We start from the raw sequence: 15,424 nt of genomic DNA, 5'->3' as shown, positions 1-15,424 counted from the left end.
TATATATAATACCGAACAGAATAACGAAAGCTTTTTTGTTCTATCATGCATAAAATAAACAAAAATTTTGGTTTGGAACTAATGAAACTTGAAAATGATTTATGATCAACCGTTAGAAAAATCGAAAAGTTAAATTGGAAGTTAACTGACGCTGAACATGCTGTGATTTTCATCAATAATTGCATTTCTGACAGTCTTAATCTAATATATATATATATATTATATATATATATATATATATATATATATATATATATATATATATATATATATATGGGTTTGACACGCTACACCAATTTAGTTCACGTTTAGTTCACGTTAAGTTAACTGACGCTGAACATGCTGTGATTTTCATCAATAATTGCATTTCTGACAGTCTTAATCTAATATATATATATATTATATATATATATATATATAAATATATATATATATATATATGGGTTTGAAACGCTACACCAATTTAGTTTACGTTTAATATTTAACGATGTGTTTGATCAACCAACAAGAGAAAACGACGGCAGGTGTTGAGTGAACGAATTTTACTTTCAAAATATAAAATGTTTTTTTACTGTTCCAACTTTGTACATTTTCACTTCCTTAGCCTGAGTATTGAAGATTCTGCCGTAGCAATCCTTGTAGGCACATTTAATTTTTCTCGATATGAAGGTTGTAGGTTAGCGCTTTATTTCAAGTAGTTACTTTAAAAAAAATTCGATAACGGCCAATGGCGGATCTATGGGAGCCGGAGACACCGAACAGTTTTTAATAAGTCAGAAAAAGAACCGTTTTATGTGTAAATTCGACCAAAAATTGAACACGTGATAGGCGAAAAAAAAAGATCGTCAGCCACACTACCACAAATCTTGGCCTCTCCGTAAAAATGTTGGCTCCCCCCGTAAAAATTTAAACATTTCCAAATTGTTGGCCTCCCACAAAAGATGTATAGATCCGCTAGGTACTTCCGGAACTTTTTGATAGTTCTGCAGACACTGAGTGGACGACAAAGAATGACCCTGGGTACAATTGGACGGATCAAAGATTGATTGGTAACGTGGAGAAATCAGTAGCTGGATAGGATACAGCGGAAAGTCGCACTGCGTGAATTTGTCAAAAAAAATTCGACGGGATGAACCAACAAAAAATGCGCAGATCAAAAGTGAGGCACGCAACATCATCGATTCACAATCTGTTTAAACCGCGCAACAGAAAACACAAAAACGCAGCTCAAACTATGTCCAACAAATGACTACTCACTTTAAAAATTTGCGGTAAAAATAAATTTGAATGTCAAAACGTGAACGGTCCCATCCCTTAGTTGATCTGTTTTTATAGAATTTGGTAGACAACATTTAATTAAAATTAGAATTTTCAGAATCTTTACAAAGCAAAATAATTTAAAATTTTTGAAAATGTAATGAATTTACAATTACAGCCCTTTAAAATTCCAGGCCACAACAAAAGTTTCATCCAAAACTCAGGCAACAAGTGAAAAAAAATTTGGTTTGTGAAATCACTTGAATAAATGCACAAATATTTGTAAAACTTGAAAACAGTTAATGTGAAAAATAGATATTAGATATTAAAACAAAAAATCAAACAACATCACCACGTTAACCTATCAGCTAAAATACTTCGGTACAAAACCGTTATGTGAATAAGTAACAAGAGAACCACAAAAAAATCATCGACAATTCCTAAGAAGCCAAAGACCGATTCAGGCAGGATGTCGGAAGGAAGGAGGATGTAGAAGAGTGTGAGCAGGATGCAAACGAGGATCCTCACTCTGATGACCCACAGAAGTCCGCCGATCGTGAAAAAGTCATTAAAAAAGTGTCGAAGCAGGATTGGCAAGTCTTGCAAGTACTCGTAAACCTGAATAATTAATTTCAGACAAATTTTTAAATAAATAATACAATATTGAAGCAGAACTATATTGCTACAAATGCTGGAAACAAAGTATTTTAAGGAGACCATTGCAGCAACATTTTCAGACTAGAAAACAGCGGAGCATCTGATTACTAACACTCAGTTGTCCTGAGAACCTTCTGTTGTAAGAGGCCACACTGGAAACAACTTCCGTCTTCTCTGCAGAGGTGTCAGACGGGTCATGAGAGAAACAAAAGAGCAGTAGCGTCACCTTGTTAACACATTTTTCTATTTTTCTTATTATAAAATTTATCAAAAATTTCGTTAATTTATAGCCCAAATATTTGTTAAATCTTTGCTATATTTTGTAGTTAAAATTTGAATTAAGTTGATAATATGACATGTCTTTTTTAAAAAAATGATCACATTGCAGCAATTTGCAGAACTAAAATGGACATCATAAGAATTCACATTTGCATCGATCTGGTGAGGTGATTATGATGTATGTGGAGTATACGTTTCAGCCAGCACAAACAATCAGCAGAAAATGAGCCAACCCTCTGCCTGCAAGATGGACAGCTGACAGCACTGGTCCACCTGCCCATCCGCCAGTAAGTTATGAAACACTGACCTGCGTACGTACAAATGTTTCATGCATACAACTTTGCACATTCATGTCAACAAACAGCCTTCCAATGATTGCTATCTTTTCAACAATCCATCTTAATATTCCAATGATAGATTAAAAAAAACAGTAACAGTAAGCAATAGTGAAATGAATTTTCAAATCAGAAAATTCAAACCATAGTGAAAATAAAATGAACAAAAAGTTGACATTGCCAAATGAATTGAAACTTTCATTCCACTGAAATATGGACTGGACCAACCGCAAAAGATGTGTCCACAGTTTGTTTCGAGCGGGTATGATGTCGGTCCAAGGCAGATTGGACAGACCATGTTTGAATCAATTTGAGTGAAAGAAGCTGTTTGACTGTCACTACCAGCTGCTGAGTTTGAATTTGTGGACAACTCCATTCGCACATCGTTCACCAAACTGATGCTCTGCTCGTGAATGGCTGGTGGTGAAGCATGAAACCTGTCAAACATCATCACCACCTTTCATTTGTTCATATTATTATCATCATTAATATCATTTTTGTTATTATTAACACTTCTATTTTTATCATCTTCAATGAGCAAATCTCTCGATCATCTTTACATTAAACTCTCCTTTCATGTAGCTATTATTAATTATTATTATCCTCAACACTTTTATCATAGTCATCATCAGACACTCCACACAATTTTGACCATGAACACCATAGAAGACCTGTAAGAATCAATAAATGAACACCACCAACCATTATAAACAACAAATGAACACCATCAAACCAACATCAGTAAGAACCAACAAATGAACACCAACAAGACAAATGAAAAACAACAAATGCAAACCAATATCTATAGAGAATGTAGCTCGAAATGAATAAAACGGCAATGGTGAATAATAAGGTAAAAGCATTAACAACATCGTCACCAATGCCCTCCATCTGTATCCTGGCAAACATTAATGTGGTAGTAAGCAAAATGCATTATCACACATACAAATTTATGAAAATAATTTAATGAGTCAATAATTTTAAAATTATGATAATAATCATAGAACCTCAATTATGGATGATTTTAAAAGAAATCATATCTCTAGACAAGATGAAAAGAAAAACAGATAACTAAGACAAATTTTTATTAATTTTGAATTTCTGACTCATCCAATCCTTACCAAAAATCAATTTAAACATAAAATTCAAGATTATATATTATTAAAAATTTGTAATGATTAAAAAAATGTTGTGGAAAATCTGAATTTTTTTTATGCAAATAAAATCATGTTTCATCATTTCATTTTCAATCATTATTAAAAATTTAAATATTTATTAAAACTGCAATGTATCTAACTTATTACTTAACTAATTAAATATTTTGTATTCATATAGAATAGAATATAGAATATTCAATACTGACTAAGTGTATTGTAAATACTATACATACTGTATGTATTTATGTATGTGTATAGTATAGTAGTCAAGTTTATACTCATACATATTGTTTTATGTGTTGTCATTATGATTATAATTATATGTTAGGTAAGATAACAAATTAAAAAACTGCTAGCTAACAAATAATAAATAAGTCTTAAGACTGAACAGCAGAGAGAAGAGAAGTTCTGACACGAAAACCCCTTAAAAGGCTTAATTAATTAAACTTAACTGTTAACTTAATTAACAGATAAATTTACACACTACAATTGAAAGAAAATTTTACAAGGAAAATATTACCTGACGATAAAAAAAATATGCCGGTGTATAACTAAAAATTACCGTTATTAAAGCTTGAAAAAGACGAGGACGATTACAAAACAGACGAAAAATATTTGAATCTTACAAACGGATCGAGGCAGCTAACAATTTTATTTCAAAGAATGAAGTAGACGACAAAGTTGTGTACTTTTTCATCATCAAATGGATTCATGGCAGACCAATAAGAACGAGTAAAATAAATAAATCAGCATTCTAATAAAAGAATAAGGAATTACAGACTGGTTTTGTCTTAGAGCAAAAAAATTAATTGCAAATTAAATGTTGTTTGTTTATATAATAAAAATATTGTCCGGTCAGAGTAAAATTTATGTTCTATACTGCAGTTAGTATAGGGCAATTCTAGTTTAAAATTTCATGGTTTGCGCAGACATTTTAAAAAGTCAACAGCCAGTAAGGCAAGAATTAAAAATTTTGTAATAAGTTAAACAGTCATTTATTAAAAATTAAATTTAATCTTACAAAAAACAAAACATTAAAAAGAAAATATATTTTATCATATTAATTTTCACTTGTCCATGTTATTTTGGCTGGAATGAACATGGAGAATAAAACTAATTCTGTCAATACAGTTAGCTATTTTTAAGGGGCGGTGTATCAGTGACGCATTTTGTTTATTGACATCACCACATACCAATTAAATCGTTACAATAAATTCACACATTGTGTTACAATTAAAATATTCAAGAGTTGTAAAGGGTATTTAGCATTTTAAGGATACTTAGCATATGTGTTGCTAGTTAAGGGTAATTAGCATATTATATGTATGCTCAATCAATCAATCAATCAATCAATCAATCAATCAATCAATCAGTCAGTCAGCCAGCCAGCCAGCCAGCCAGTCAGTCAGCCAATCAGTCAGTCAGTCAGTCAGTCAGCCAATCAATCAATCAATCAATCAATCAATCAATCAATCAATCAATCAATCAATCAATCAATCAATCAATCAGTCAATCAATTAATCAATCAGTCAATCAATTATTTTGTACAACGCTATTTCCGCAATGCTCAACAGCGCTCCTCGGTAAATTTTGCAAACGAATGGGTTTTGAAATTGTTCTAAATTTTGTAAGTAAGGAAGAAATAGTCAGAAAAGGTGATAAAGAGTTTCAGAGAAAAGGACCAAAAAAGCAAACGCAGATTCGGCAAAAGAGTGTTTAACTCAAATGAAAAATAAGTGAGAACAAGAAGACGAAACAAGTTTAAATAAGTTATTAAAATCTATTGTTGATTTGCCGCCACTTGTAGGCTTTTGCGTTTTAAAGAGCATCTCCCAAAGTTGTGAGGAGAATTAGCATATAAGCTGCTAAGTGGTAGTTAACATATTATGCATATATCTATTATACTGATACACTGCCTATTTGCATCTATTCAATTGTATGCATAAATAAACTATAGACCACGTATATGACCAAGTAAAATTAAGATTGACCATCCCTACGTATGCGACTTGCTTCGTCTCCAACGTAACATTCAGTTTTAGAAAGTTGTCTCCACTGATGGCGCACAATTACAAAATGTGTTTTCAAGGGAGATGGCTGCTTTGAATAAGGAATATAATGACAATAATTGAATTGCGTGTTTAGTTTGAATTAATATCTCCAGTTAATTAATTTATGAAATTAAATTTATAAAATTATTTTTGAAGATCTCCTAGTTGTCAATTTAATAATTAATTTTAATTTAATTAATTAAAACCATGAAGTTGAAAATGTATGTGGTATATAATAGAATGCTTTTGATGTGTATGTTGGCTGCTTGAATTAAAATTTTAATTAAAAAATGAATTTGAATTGATTTTTTTAAATTTTTATTTTATATTTGAGTTGAATGTGATGTGAATTTTATTTGTTTTACTAACATATTTTAAATATTTAATTATTATAACTAGTAAGAAAACACGTTTTTGATTATTATTGTCAAAATAACTGACTTAAAAGTTTGTTCGATTAATCATTAATATTAATTAGTTCTATCCACTGTTCTATACTATTCTATATGTCTTTATTAAATTTATATATATATATGTTTATCTATCAATATGATAGGAATAAGATGTTTAATAATTACAACTTAGCAAACAACTAACTAACTCAAACCATTATCTATCTTTAAAAAATTTTATTAATTTTTAATTTTATCTTGTGAGTTGAAGTTTCAAAAATAAAAATAGGGTCAATTAAGAAATTATTATATTATAGTATTGCAGTAAGTAAGTTGTTTCAACATTTAACTGATTATTACATTATTAATGATTAACCAACCATGAAATTGATTATTAATTGAATATGTTAATTAAAATTCTACTAGTGTATGTTTGAACTCATTATAATGATCAGATTGATATGTGGAGATGTCAATGGACAGTTCTCAGCTCTCTCCTCTAAGCTGAACACACTTGTTAAGAAGAGTGGACCATTTGATGTTTGTTAATATTCCACGTCATAAAAAAATAAATGATATATATATATATATATATATATAATTAAGACTAATGCAATTATTGATGCAATTACTGATGAAATCACAGCATGTTCTGCATTAATTAACTGCCTGTTTAATTTTTCTAATGGTAGATTGTAAATAAATGTCAAGTTTCTTGACTTCAAAACAAAATTTTTGTTTATTTTAAGCGTGATAGAAAAAAATCTTTTTTGGTATTCCTATACCATTTTTGGTGTTGTGTATGTGGCCAAATCCTCAAGTGTATATACTCTGTGTCTCTAGTATAATGTTATTTCTTTGCTTGTTTAATGTGAATACTTAACTTAAATTCATCAGACTTGAAGTTTAAAATTGAAAAAACAGATGGCAAAAAGCTAGCATGCCTAGACGTTCTAATACAAATTACTCATTATGAGTTTAAAACCTGAGTATACATCAAAGCAATCAATCTTCGTTTAGCGTCCAGAGACCCAGTTTCCCGAGGTAGGACGTTGTTTTCTTTGCCATCAACTTTGTGCGCCAAATTAGATGATCAGTTGTATATCCATTTCATTTAAATTTAGAGCTTTCATGTCTTGCTCAATTGTTTGCGACCAGGACTTCTTTGGACGGCCTTTGGGACGTGTGCCAGGTACTTCAACATCTGCAAGAGAAGTTATGGCACTGTTTCCAATTCGTTTGACATAACCAAACCACCGCAGATGGTGTTGCCGGCATTCGTCCTTTATATCATCTAAACCAGCACGACGCAAGATTTCGATAGATTTGATGTGGTCCTTCCGACAACCAGGTCTGCCACAAGGAGTCTATGTTGGGCGACACATGATTCGCCAGGTATAACTTTGACGTTTTTGAACAGTCTTCAGTGTGGTTGCTTGACAGCGAAGAAATCAATTTGCATGGCTGATGGTCCACTTTTGTATGTTATGAGATGTTCCAACCTCTTTCTAAAATATGTGTTCAGTAAACAAAACCTGTGACTTTCAGCAAACTCAAGGATGCGGTTGCCATCTTTATTCCGTTCTCCATAGCCAAAACCGCCATGTACGTTGTCAAAACCATCTGTTTTCTCTCTAACGTGGCCATTGAGATCGCCTCCAATTAATATTGTTTCAAATTTTGGTATTGTTGAGATGGTGTCATAGAACGCAGCCCAGAAGTCATTTTTCATCTCTTCTGATTCGCCTGTCTGTGGTGCGTATGCAGAAAAAATAATCATTGTTTGCTTTTCTATGCGAAGCTTGATCCACATGAGACGTGAATTAATCCTTTTAATATCCAGTACTTCTTGGGCTAGCGGTTCTCTGACAAAAATTCCAACACCATTTTTGGCCGTCTTTTGACCATTCCAGAATAGTTTATATTTTTCTTTGTCTGAGTTGACATGACAGACACTATTCGATTTCCATCGGGTCTCCTGAAGGCAGCAGATGTCAATCCTTCTACGCTCGAGCATTTCTGCGATTTCCATGCTGCGGCCAGTCAGTGATCCAACATTGAGCGTTCCAAGTCTAAGTACCATAGAGGGGCCATTCTGAATTTTTCTGCAACATCCCTCCGCTATTTCATACTTTCCAGGGATTCTTGGCGCCTCTTGACCACTCCAGGCCTGCTGGGAACTAGGGGCCGTTTTATTTCTTTGTGATAGCATAGGAATAATTTGGGGAAATGTTTTTACATCCGGACACCCATCCTGACGACAACCACCAGTTATAAGTGGTGGGCCTAGCCTTTTGCTCAAAAGCACGCAAGGCAGCGTGGATGCAGTTTTATGTCATGCCCAGGACATACATCAAAGCAACCGATAGAATAATTTAAAAACTAAACAGGAAGTTAACTAACTGAGAATATGCTGTGCTTTTTATCAGCATATATATATATATATATATATGTATATATATATATATATATATATATATATATAAAATATATTTAAAACATAAATATGTAATATATAATTTATTTATTTATATAATATTCTTGTATGTGTGGATGTCATTGTTATAGTCTCGATTTGTTTTTTCCAACAGATGTTGTTTTGTGTGGGGAACTTCTTTGGAGAGGACGAAGAGGAAAATTTGAGTATCGAGAAGAATAAGCATTCGTTTGCAGTGGCAACGTACATACTCGGACCCAGCAAAAAGGAACATGTGAAATATTACAAGGACCTCATGGGATATCAGCTGTGTGAAAATGTCACTTATCTTGGTTACAAAACTTTGTTTTACATTTGAATTGTTTTACTATTGCATGACTTTGCTGGTTTGTCTAAGGAAGCAAACATGTTTCCGTTTAATTTTTAGATACAATGGTATATCCTCCAACTATCAACTATTTGCTCAGTATGTTTTAAAGAGAGTATTTGATTGAACATAACATTGTATGTTAACTTTTATGTTGCTGATGCATGGTAGGTCGCAGAGGTTTGTTCAGGGGAGTGTCCAACCTGAGCGTTGCCTTCCTAAGTGGGGTCGACCAGGAAGCGTCAAACCCTTCGTCGCATCATCAGTTCAATGCCGACGACATCAAATCATTTGAGGAGAGCATCACATCGCAAGAGAACTTTAAGGGAGTGGATGTCTTTCTTACATCTCAGTGGCCTCATGATGTCGACAAATATGCCATCAGCGTCGTATGTCGCGTGCTTTGCTTTTTGCTGTGCTGCTTTTTGTGTTTTTTATTGTATGGTTCATGTTTAATCATCTGTCGCATGTTTTGTTTGCTTTGTGGTAAGCTGTAAGTTTTTTGTAATACGTTTTTGTTCGGCAAAGTTCATGTGAATCGTAATATTGAGATGGCAGTCTAGTTGTGCATTCATGAAGACGTGACAACACACACATACACACACACACACACATACATACATGCAGCCGTGCACACCGACACAACACTCAACAGAATGAAGCGTACGACGGATCATCGCTGGTCAGCAGGCTGGCACTCACACTGAAACCGCGCTACCATTTCTCCGGTCTGAACAACATGAACTACGAGAGACTTCCATACAGGTGGCTTCCCAGCTATCTAACTATTGGATTCTCTTCATTACTTCATTAGCATAATATAAATATAATTAGTTTCTTTCTAATTGTTCGCTCAGTTTCTAGTTAAAAGTGTGTGCGGGGTTTGATGTCGTCACTGGTGAATGATTTAATTTGCATTGAACGAACCGAGCAGGAACCACAGGATACTTGCAGAGAAATCGCATCACGTCACGAGGTTCATTGCACTGGCCCACTTCAACAACACGCACAAGAGGAAGGCCTGCTCCTCTTTGCTCTCATTCATTTCATTGGCAGATCATTTCATTATAATGTGCAGAGATTTAATGATTCAATTTCGTTTGTTATTCAGAGGAAGATATTTATTGTTATTGTTAATTGTTTAATAATGTCAGTTATGATTTTCTTAGCGTGTAAAGTTAACATTTAAAAAATTTGAACCAAAAGTTTTTGTATGCCTTCTCGATTGATCCAATTGTGACGATGGATGCTGCTGAGCTGAGCAGGCAGCCAGATGAGACTACTGAAGCACCGTACAACAAACAAGTTCTCTTCAAACAGGTGCCTTCCATTCACTGAACCGTTCAGCTGTTCTTTCGTTTCTTATTTAATAAGACTAAGTGCTTGTTTATTATTACCTTTATTGCATTTCTCTTGCAAGTTTCAAATATTTTGAAATGAAGAGCTGTTGTATACTGTTGTAAAATATTCATTTGAATGTGTGTTCGTGTGGCGGTGCGTAATTCTAACGTGATTCATTCAGCTGCAGCATCTTCTGCATGCGTGCCATTATGATCAACATGTACATTGAACTCCTTGTGACTTTCATCTCAAATCTCAAAGACTCTCAAATCGCAGACTTCGTATATGTCGACTATTTCCGTCCTTTTAATGGCTACGCATGCTAGTTCACAAAATTTCATGTAGCGCCTATTTTAAAAATTCAAACCCTCACATACCTACATTCATATATACACATTCATATATACACATTCATATATACACGTTCATATATAAATACATATATAATATTATTTGTGAGGTAAGTCGACATACATATATGTGTCTGCATTTATTTTTGCTGCTTTGTTTCTCATGCAATCAATCAATTAGTCTATTTAAAAATAAGGACCAGGATGGGGCAAAGGTTGAACCCACTCAGCAGTTTTTTTATTCCACTTCGAAGACGGGTGATAAGAGGAGGTCAGATGGTACGAGGCCACCAGGCACAAACTTCAAGAAACAAAGTTGGTTGTTTACATTTTGTTGCTCTGTTTGATGATTTATGAAATTTTTCATGCTGCTGTTTTTCCCAACTTCTTTATTTGTTTCTTATCATCAGTGTTGTTGTTTTATTGATATGCTTGCTGGTGTTTGGTTGCTGTTGAAACTTGCCACAATCTGGCACGCTGTGTGGTTGGTTGTTGTTCCTTCTTGGCCTGGACATCTCTGGTCAGTTTGTAAATTGGTTGAAGGCTCCTGAGCTATGTGAGATCGCACGGACCAATGTTCTCGTGGTTTGGGGTTGATAGTGACGTCGGACAAGGGTTGGTGCATTCTCGCTTAGGATGAGTTTTTGGTCTCAATGAATTGGATTCTGGAATGCATTATGGATAAATTAAGTCTGTACAGATGTAGGTTATGTGAATGTTCAGATGCTGAAAGAGATACGGTTACTTTTTTTTACTATCATTGGCGATCTTATCCGAGGAAGCTAAACCCTTTGGACTTAAATTGGGACAAAATCCAAACCATGTCTGCAAACGATTCTCAGCCGAAAACAGTTTAGAAACAGTGCACATGTTCATGCATTCCTACATCAACTCTATATGCTGTATGCACACAGGTACATAAACGCATACACTTATTTGTACATGAACTCTATACCAAATTATTTGCAGTGATCAGTCAAGATATCTGCTGGTTCTGTTTGGCTAATCCGAAGGTGGAAAAACATTTGGTGATCAGTGTGGGAGAACTTGTGAGTGGATATTGTGTGTGTCCTGCAATGTGTGCTTTTGAATTCGTGAGTGTTTGTGATTTTGTATCCGTGACACGTTGTGTGTGTTTCAGGGTTTTTGTCAGAATTTCTATACATAATGCATACCTGTGTGTTTGAACGCTTGTGTGATATGTGTGATATGCAGCCTGTATGATAATAAACGACTTCGTGCGTTATTGTTCTGCCAGTGAAGGGTGCCTTCATCATCATCATCATCACTACTTCTAGCATCACCATCACTGCAATCGTTATCATCATCATTCATCATCACCTTCCAAGTGTTACCTGGCGCTGGCCAAAGGAGGTCTGAATGATGAACACTCGTTGATCATCCCCATCAACCACCACGCCTCGTCAACAACATCCCCACCTGAAGTCATCAACGAGATTCAAGTGTTCGTTTCTTTCATTCTTTCATTCTTTCATTCATTCATTCATTGTTTCCTTTAATTCATCAATAATTGATTCATGCGTTCATTCTTCCTCATAATCACTCTTCATTCATTTATGATTCATCATGTTGTGTGGAATCAACCTGCGGTTTGGTGAAGTGCATTTCATATACATGGTTAAAAAGTAGCTTGTATGCAAATTATGGAAATTCTCGAAATGTGAATGAGCTATGATATCCCACTGACCACACTCAACACTCCGGCCATCAGGTACAAAAAAAGTCTGACCAACTTCTTCAAATTCAACGGCAAGTGTGTCGTGTTTTTTGAGCGCAACTACAAGACGTCTCACATGCAACTCCAAGTTGTTCCGCTGCCCGAGAGGTTTGAGAGCAGGTTGAAGGAGGCCTGCCTGAAGTTCTGCAAGGATCAGGACATTGACCTGCTTGAACTGCCAGCGCACTCCGACCTCTCACAGATGCTCTCCCCCACATCTCCATACTTCTGCATTGAATTGCCTGATCATCAACGGTTCTTCTTTAGGGTTCCAAAAGGGTTCAACATCAATTTTGGAAGGTTGTTTGCTCACTTTGTTATTGATGAGTATGCATTTGATGCTGTTATTTAATGTTGTGGGGAATGGAGTGGACCTGGACATGTGTTCCAATTCGATGAATCAAGCTGCAATCTTATTGATAGATAACTACAAATTAATGTTGAATTGTAGAATGATGTTGTGTCAAGTGTCACTGCTGAACCAACCAGAGAAGATAGATTGGAAGAATTGTCAGATGTCGGAGGACATGGAGAAGAAGTCTTGTGCCAAGATCAGGGAGCAGTTCAAAACATTTGACCCTTTCAACTGATTGCCATCAAATCATTCTTGAAACTACTGGAAGATGAAAATTATGCTTGAAAATAGAAGTTCAAATACACCTCTCCTCACTAACAAACATGAGAACGTTCACGTCTCGCTTGTATATACGCACCTACCTCGCTGGGCGATCAACTTTTAGAGTAAGGGGCAAATCTGTATTTTGGTCCCGCATTTTTTTAAAAAAAGTAATATTTTTAAACAATGTCTGTCCACAAAAATCATTTGTGTGTGTGTGTGTGTTTGTGAGTATGAGTGTTATTCAATAATGTATGAATTTTGCTGAATTGTTGGCATCAAACTTTAAATTGGTTAATGCCAACAATTTGGTTAAATTCATATACGATATTATATTAAAATATACATAGTGAAAGTCCGACCCATAACGGATGGAGACTATAAACGAGGATTGATTGATGTATATAATGAAAAATACTTTTAAAAAACTAAATATCGGTTAATGTAATTGTTTTCTTTGATGAAATGACTTTATATTCATGTTTTAAAACATACTGAAAGAAAATTATGTGATTGTGTTGACGTTAGCATTTGTTTTCAGCGTTAAAGATGATTGCATATCGCTACACATATTTATCCTCTTAAAAAACACGATTTTGAAAATTATTTTTAGAATAAAAAGTTTCGAATTTTTAGCATTTCGGAGTCGAATGAAAAATCTCCAACCGACTTCGCATTCTCATAAACCGCCCCATTAAATTCTTTTGCGGAATAAAAAACGATGATAAAGAAACGATGTAGGTATTATTTATAAGTTTCGTTTGTTAATATGGCGACTGGCGAGTGATCCGCCATATATAAGCAGAGACCAGTTGTGTATGTGCGTGGTTGTTGTATCAGATATGCGCCAATTGGGTTGAAATTTAGGGTTCGGCTTAAGCTATTTTTAAAGACCAAATAGCCCAATATTGCAACTTCTGTTCTAGCCACCATTATTTTTGGCTTCGGAAACAATCGTTAATTATTAATAGCGGAATGTTTTTCACTAGCTTTTACAAAATTAGAAATTGAATAGGAGATTAAATATTATCTCAATGAAGAATTAAATAAAAAAAATGAATGATTTTCTCAGTAGCTTGTTTTCTATTCTTAAAAATAAATTTTTTTATATGTTTTGGGTTTTCGGTATCGGGGGCGAATAGTGGGCTGAATAGTGGATCGGCGTGTATGCATGTGTGTTAGAAGTTTGGAATGTTCCGTTTAGTCCTAATTTTATAAGGAAATATTTTTAATTTTTTATAAGATGTTTATAAGAATTGTTTATCAGGTAAATTAAAAATATTCACAACTCTGTTTAAATTAATCTTGAATTTTATTTACAAATCTCAACAGAAAGTTCCAATATGCATCTAAAATAAAGAGAATAATTTGAACGTTTTCAAATAAATAAATTATTAAATAATGAATTAAAATGAAACAAAGATAATAATCACCGCAAATAACAATTAATTTGAATTAATGGTGATGACTGTCCATGAAATACACTTTCAAGTATACACAAGAATAAAATCATTCAAATAAACAACCTAACCTACATACGCTGCAAAACTAAGTTTGTTGTAAATGTGAGGTTATGATGGAAATAAATGATGATGAGGACAGGACCGCGATGATGGGGATAACAAAAATGAACAGTCAGATAATGGCGATATTAACATGGATTGGTTAATAATTAAAATATTTCATCAGTGAACAATGAACGGGTAAGGAAACATAACTAGGGCATTATTGTGGTTGATTAGAGACAAACAGGTGAAAATTACAGCTTTGTTACGAAATGGACGACGACGAACATGAGTATGCACAAATGAACAACGATGAACAAATGAGTATGAATATCTAGGTCCCTAATCGTGAGTGTGCGTAACTGTGATCGTGCCAATGAAAACGGAGGAATCGGAAGAAGTTAAATAGCAACAAAATAGTATAAAACAATATTAAAGGGGTAATTATACAAAAAAAATTGTAACGAAACATCAAAACAGTTACAAGTTATGAAGAAAATGTGCAATGTTGACGCACGTGCGTGTGCGTGTTAGCATGCATGTACGAAGGTTATTGAAGTTGAAATAATTGAAATTAATCGAAACGCGTAAACGATTTAACCCTGACTCATGAAGTAGATCAATTCAATGCACGCGTTTTGTTAAAGTGAACACGCACAAATGAACGAACATAACAGAAACTTAAAGCAAGTAATGAACGATGATATGATGTCAGCATTAATTATCCAATCTTCCATGTTTGCTAAGTAATGTACATCCATTATCCTATTGCATACGTACACACACACACACACACGCACACACACACACACACACACACACACACCTGCAGACATATACATACATACATAAATGTATAGGTATAAATTACAAATCGATTAACGTTTTAATTGACTAAATAATTTTATCAAACATATTTTTAATGAAAGAACAAAGAACGAT

At 34.1% G+C, this 15,424-nt stretch overlaps 2 protein-coding genes across 2 annotated transcripts; one reads left to right on the top strand and one right to left on the bottom strand.

The window, feature by feature from the left end:
• Window positions 1–1,605: 1,605 nt before the first annotated feature.
• Window positions 1,606–2,976, bottom strand: HELRODRAFT_79604 (hypothetical protein; the record flags this gene model as incomplete). Its single annotated transcript, XM_009019656.1, has 4 exons — window positions 1,606–1,875; window positions 2,027–2,140; window positions 2,427–2,500; window positions 2,757–2,976. 4 exons carry the CDS (start codon window positions 2,974–2,976, stop codon window positions 1,606–1,608), a joined length of 678 nt encoding a protein of 225 aa, XP_009017904.1.
• Window positions 2,977–5,719: 2,743 nt separating this feature from the next.
• Window positions 5,720–13,712, top strand: HELRODRAFT_111895 (hypothetical protein). Its single transcript, XM_009019655.1, has 12 exons — window positions 5,720–5,957; window positions 6,584–6,668; window positions 8,720–8,897; window positions 9,104–9,321; window positions 9,588–9,697; window positions 9,867–9,951; window positions 10,139–10,252; window positions 10,827–10,938; window positions 11,593–11,672; window positions 11,973–12,088; window positions 12,356–12,661; window positions 12,813–13,712. Exons 1-12 carry the CDS (start codon window positions 5,944–5,946, stop codon window positions 12,949–12,951), a joined length of 1,557 nt encoding a protein of 518 aa, XP_009017903.1. The 5' UTR covers window positions 5,720–5,943; the 3' UTR covers window positions 12,952–13,712.
• The last annotated feature ends 1,712 nt before the right edge of the window (window positions 13,713–15,424 follow it).

Source organism: Helobdella robusta (assembly GCF_000326865.2).
Source record: "Helobdella robusta unplaced genomic scaffold HELROscaffold_25, whole genome shotgun sequence".
NCBI classification, from domain to species: Eukaryota; Metazoa; Annelida; class Clitellata; order Rhynchobdellida; family Glossiphoniidae; genus Helobdella; species Helobdella robusta.
This window is presented reverse-complemented; position numbering and strand designations above follow the sequence as displayed.

Excerpts from the sequence above, each read along its gene's own strand:
- HELRODRAFT_111895 (XM_009019655.1), top strand. Across the intron at positions 6,669-8,719 it reads AGAAGAGTGGACCATTTGAT|ATGTTGTTTTGTGTGGGGAA; the intron begins GTTTGTTAATAT and ends TTTTTCCAACAG. Across the intron at positions 10,253-10,826 it reads AACAAGTTCTCTTCAAACAG|GATGGGGCAAAGGTTGAACC; the intron begins GTGCCTTCCATT and ends AATAAGGACCAG.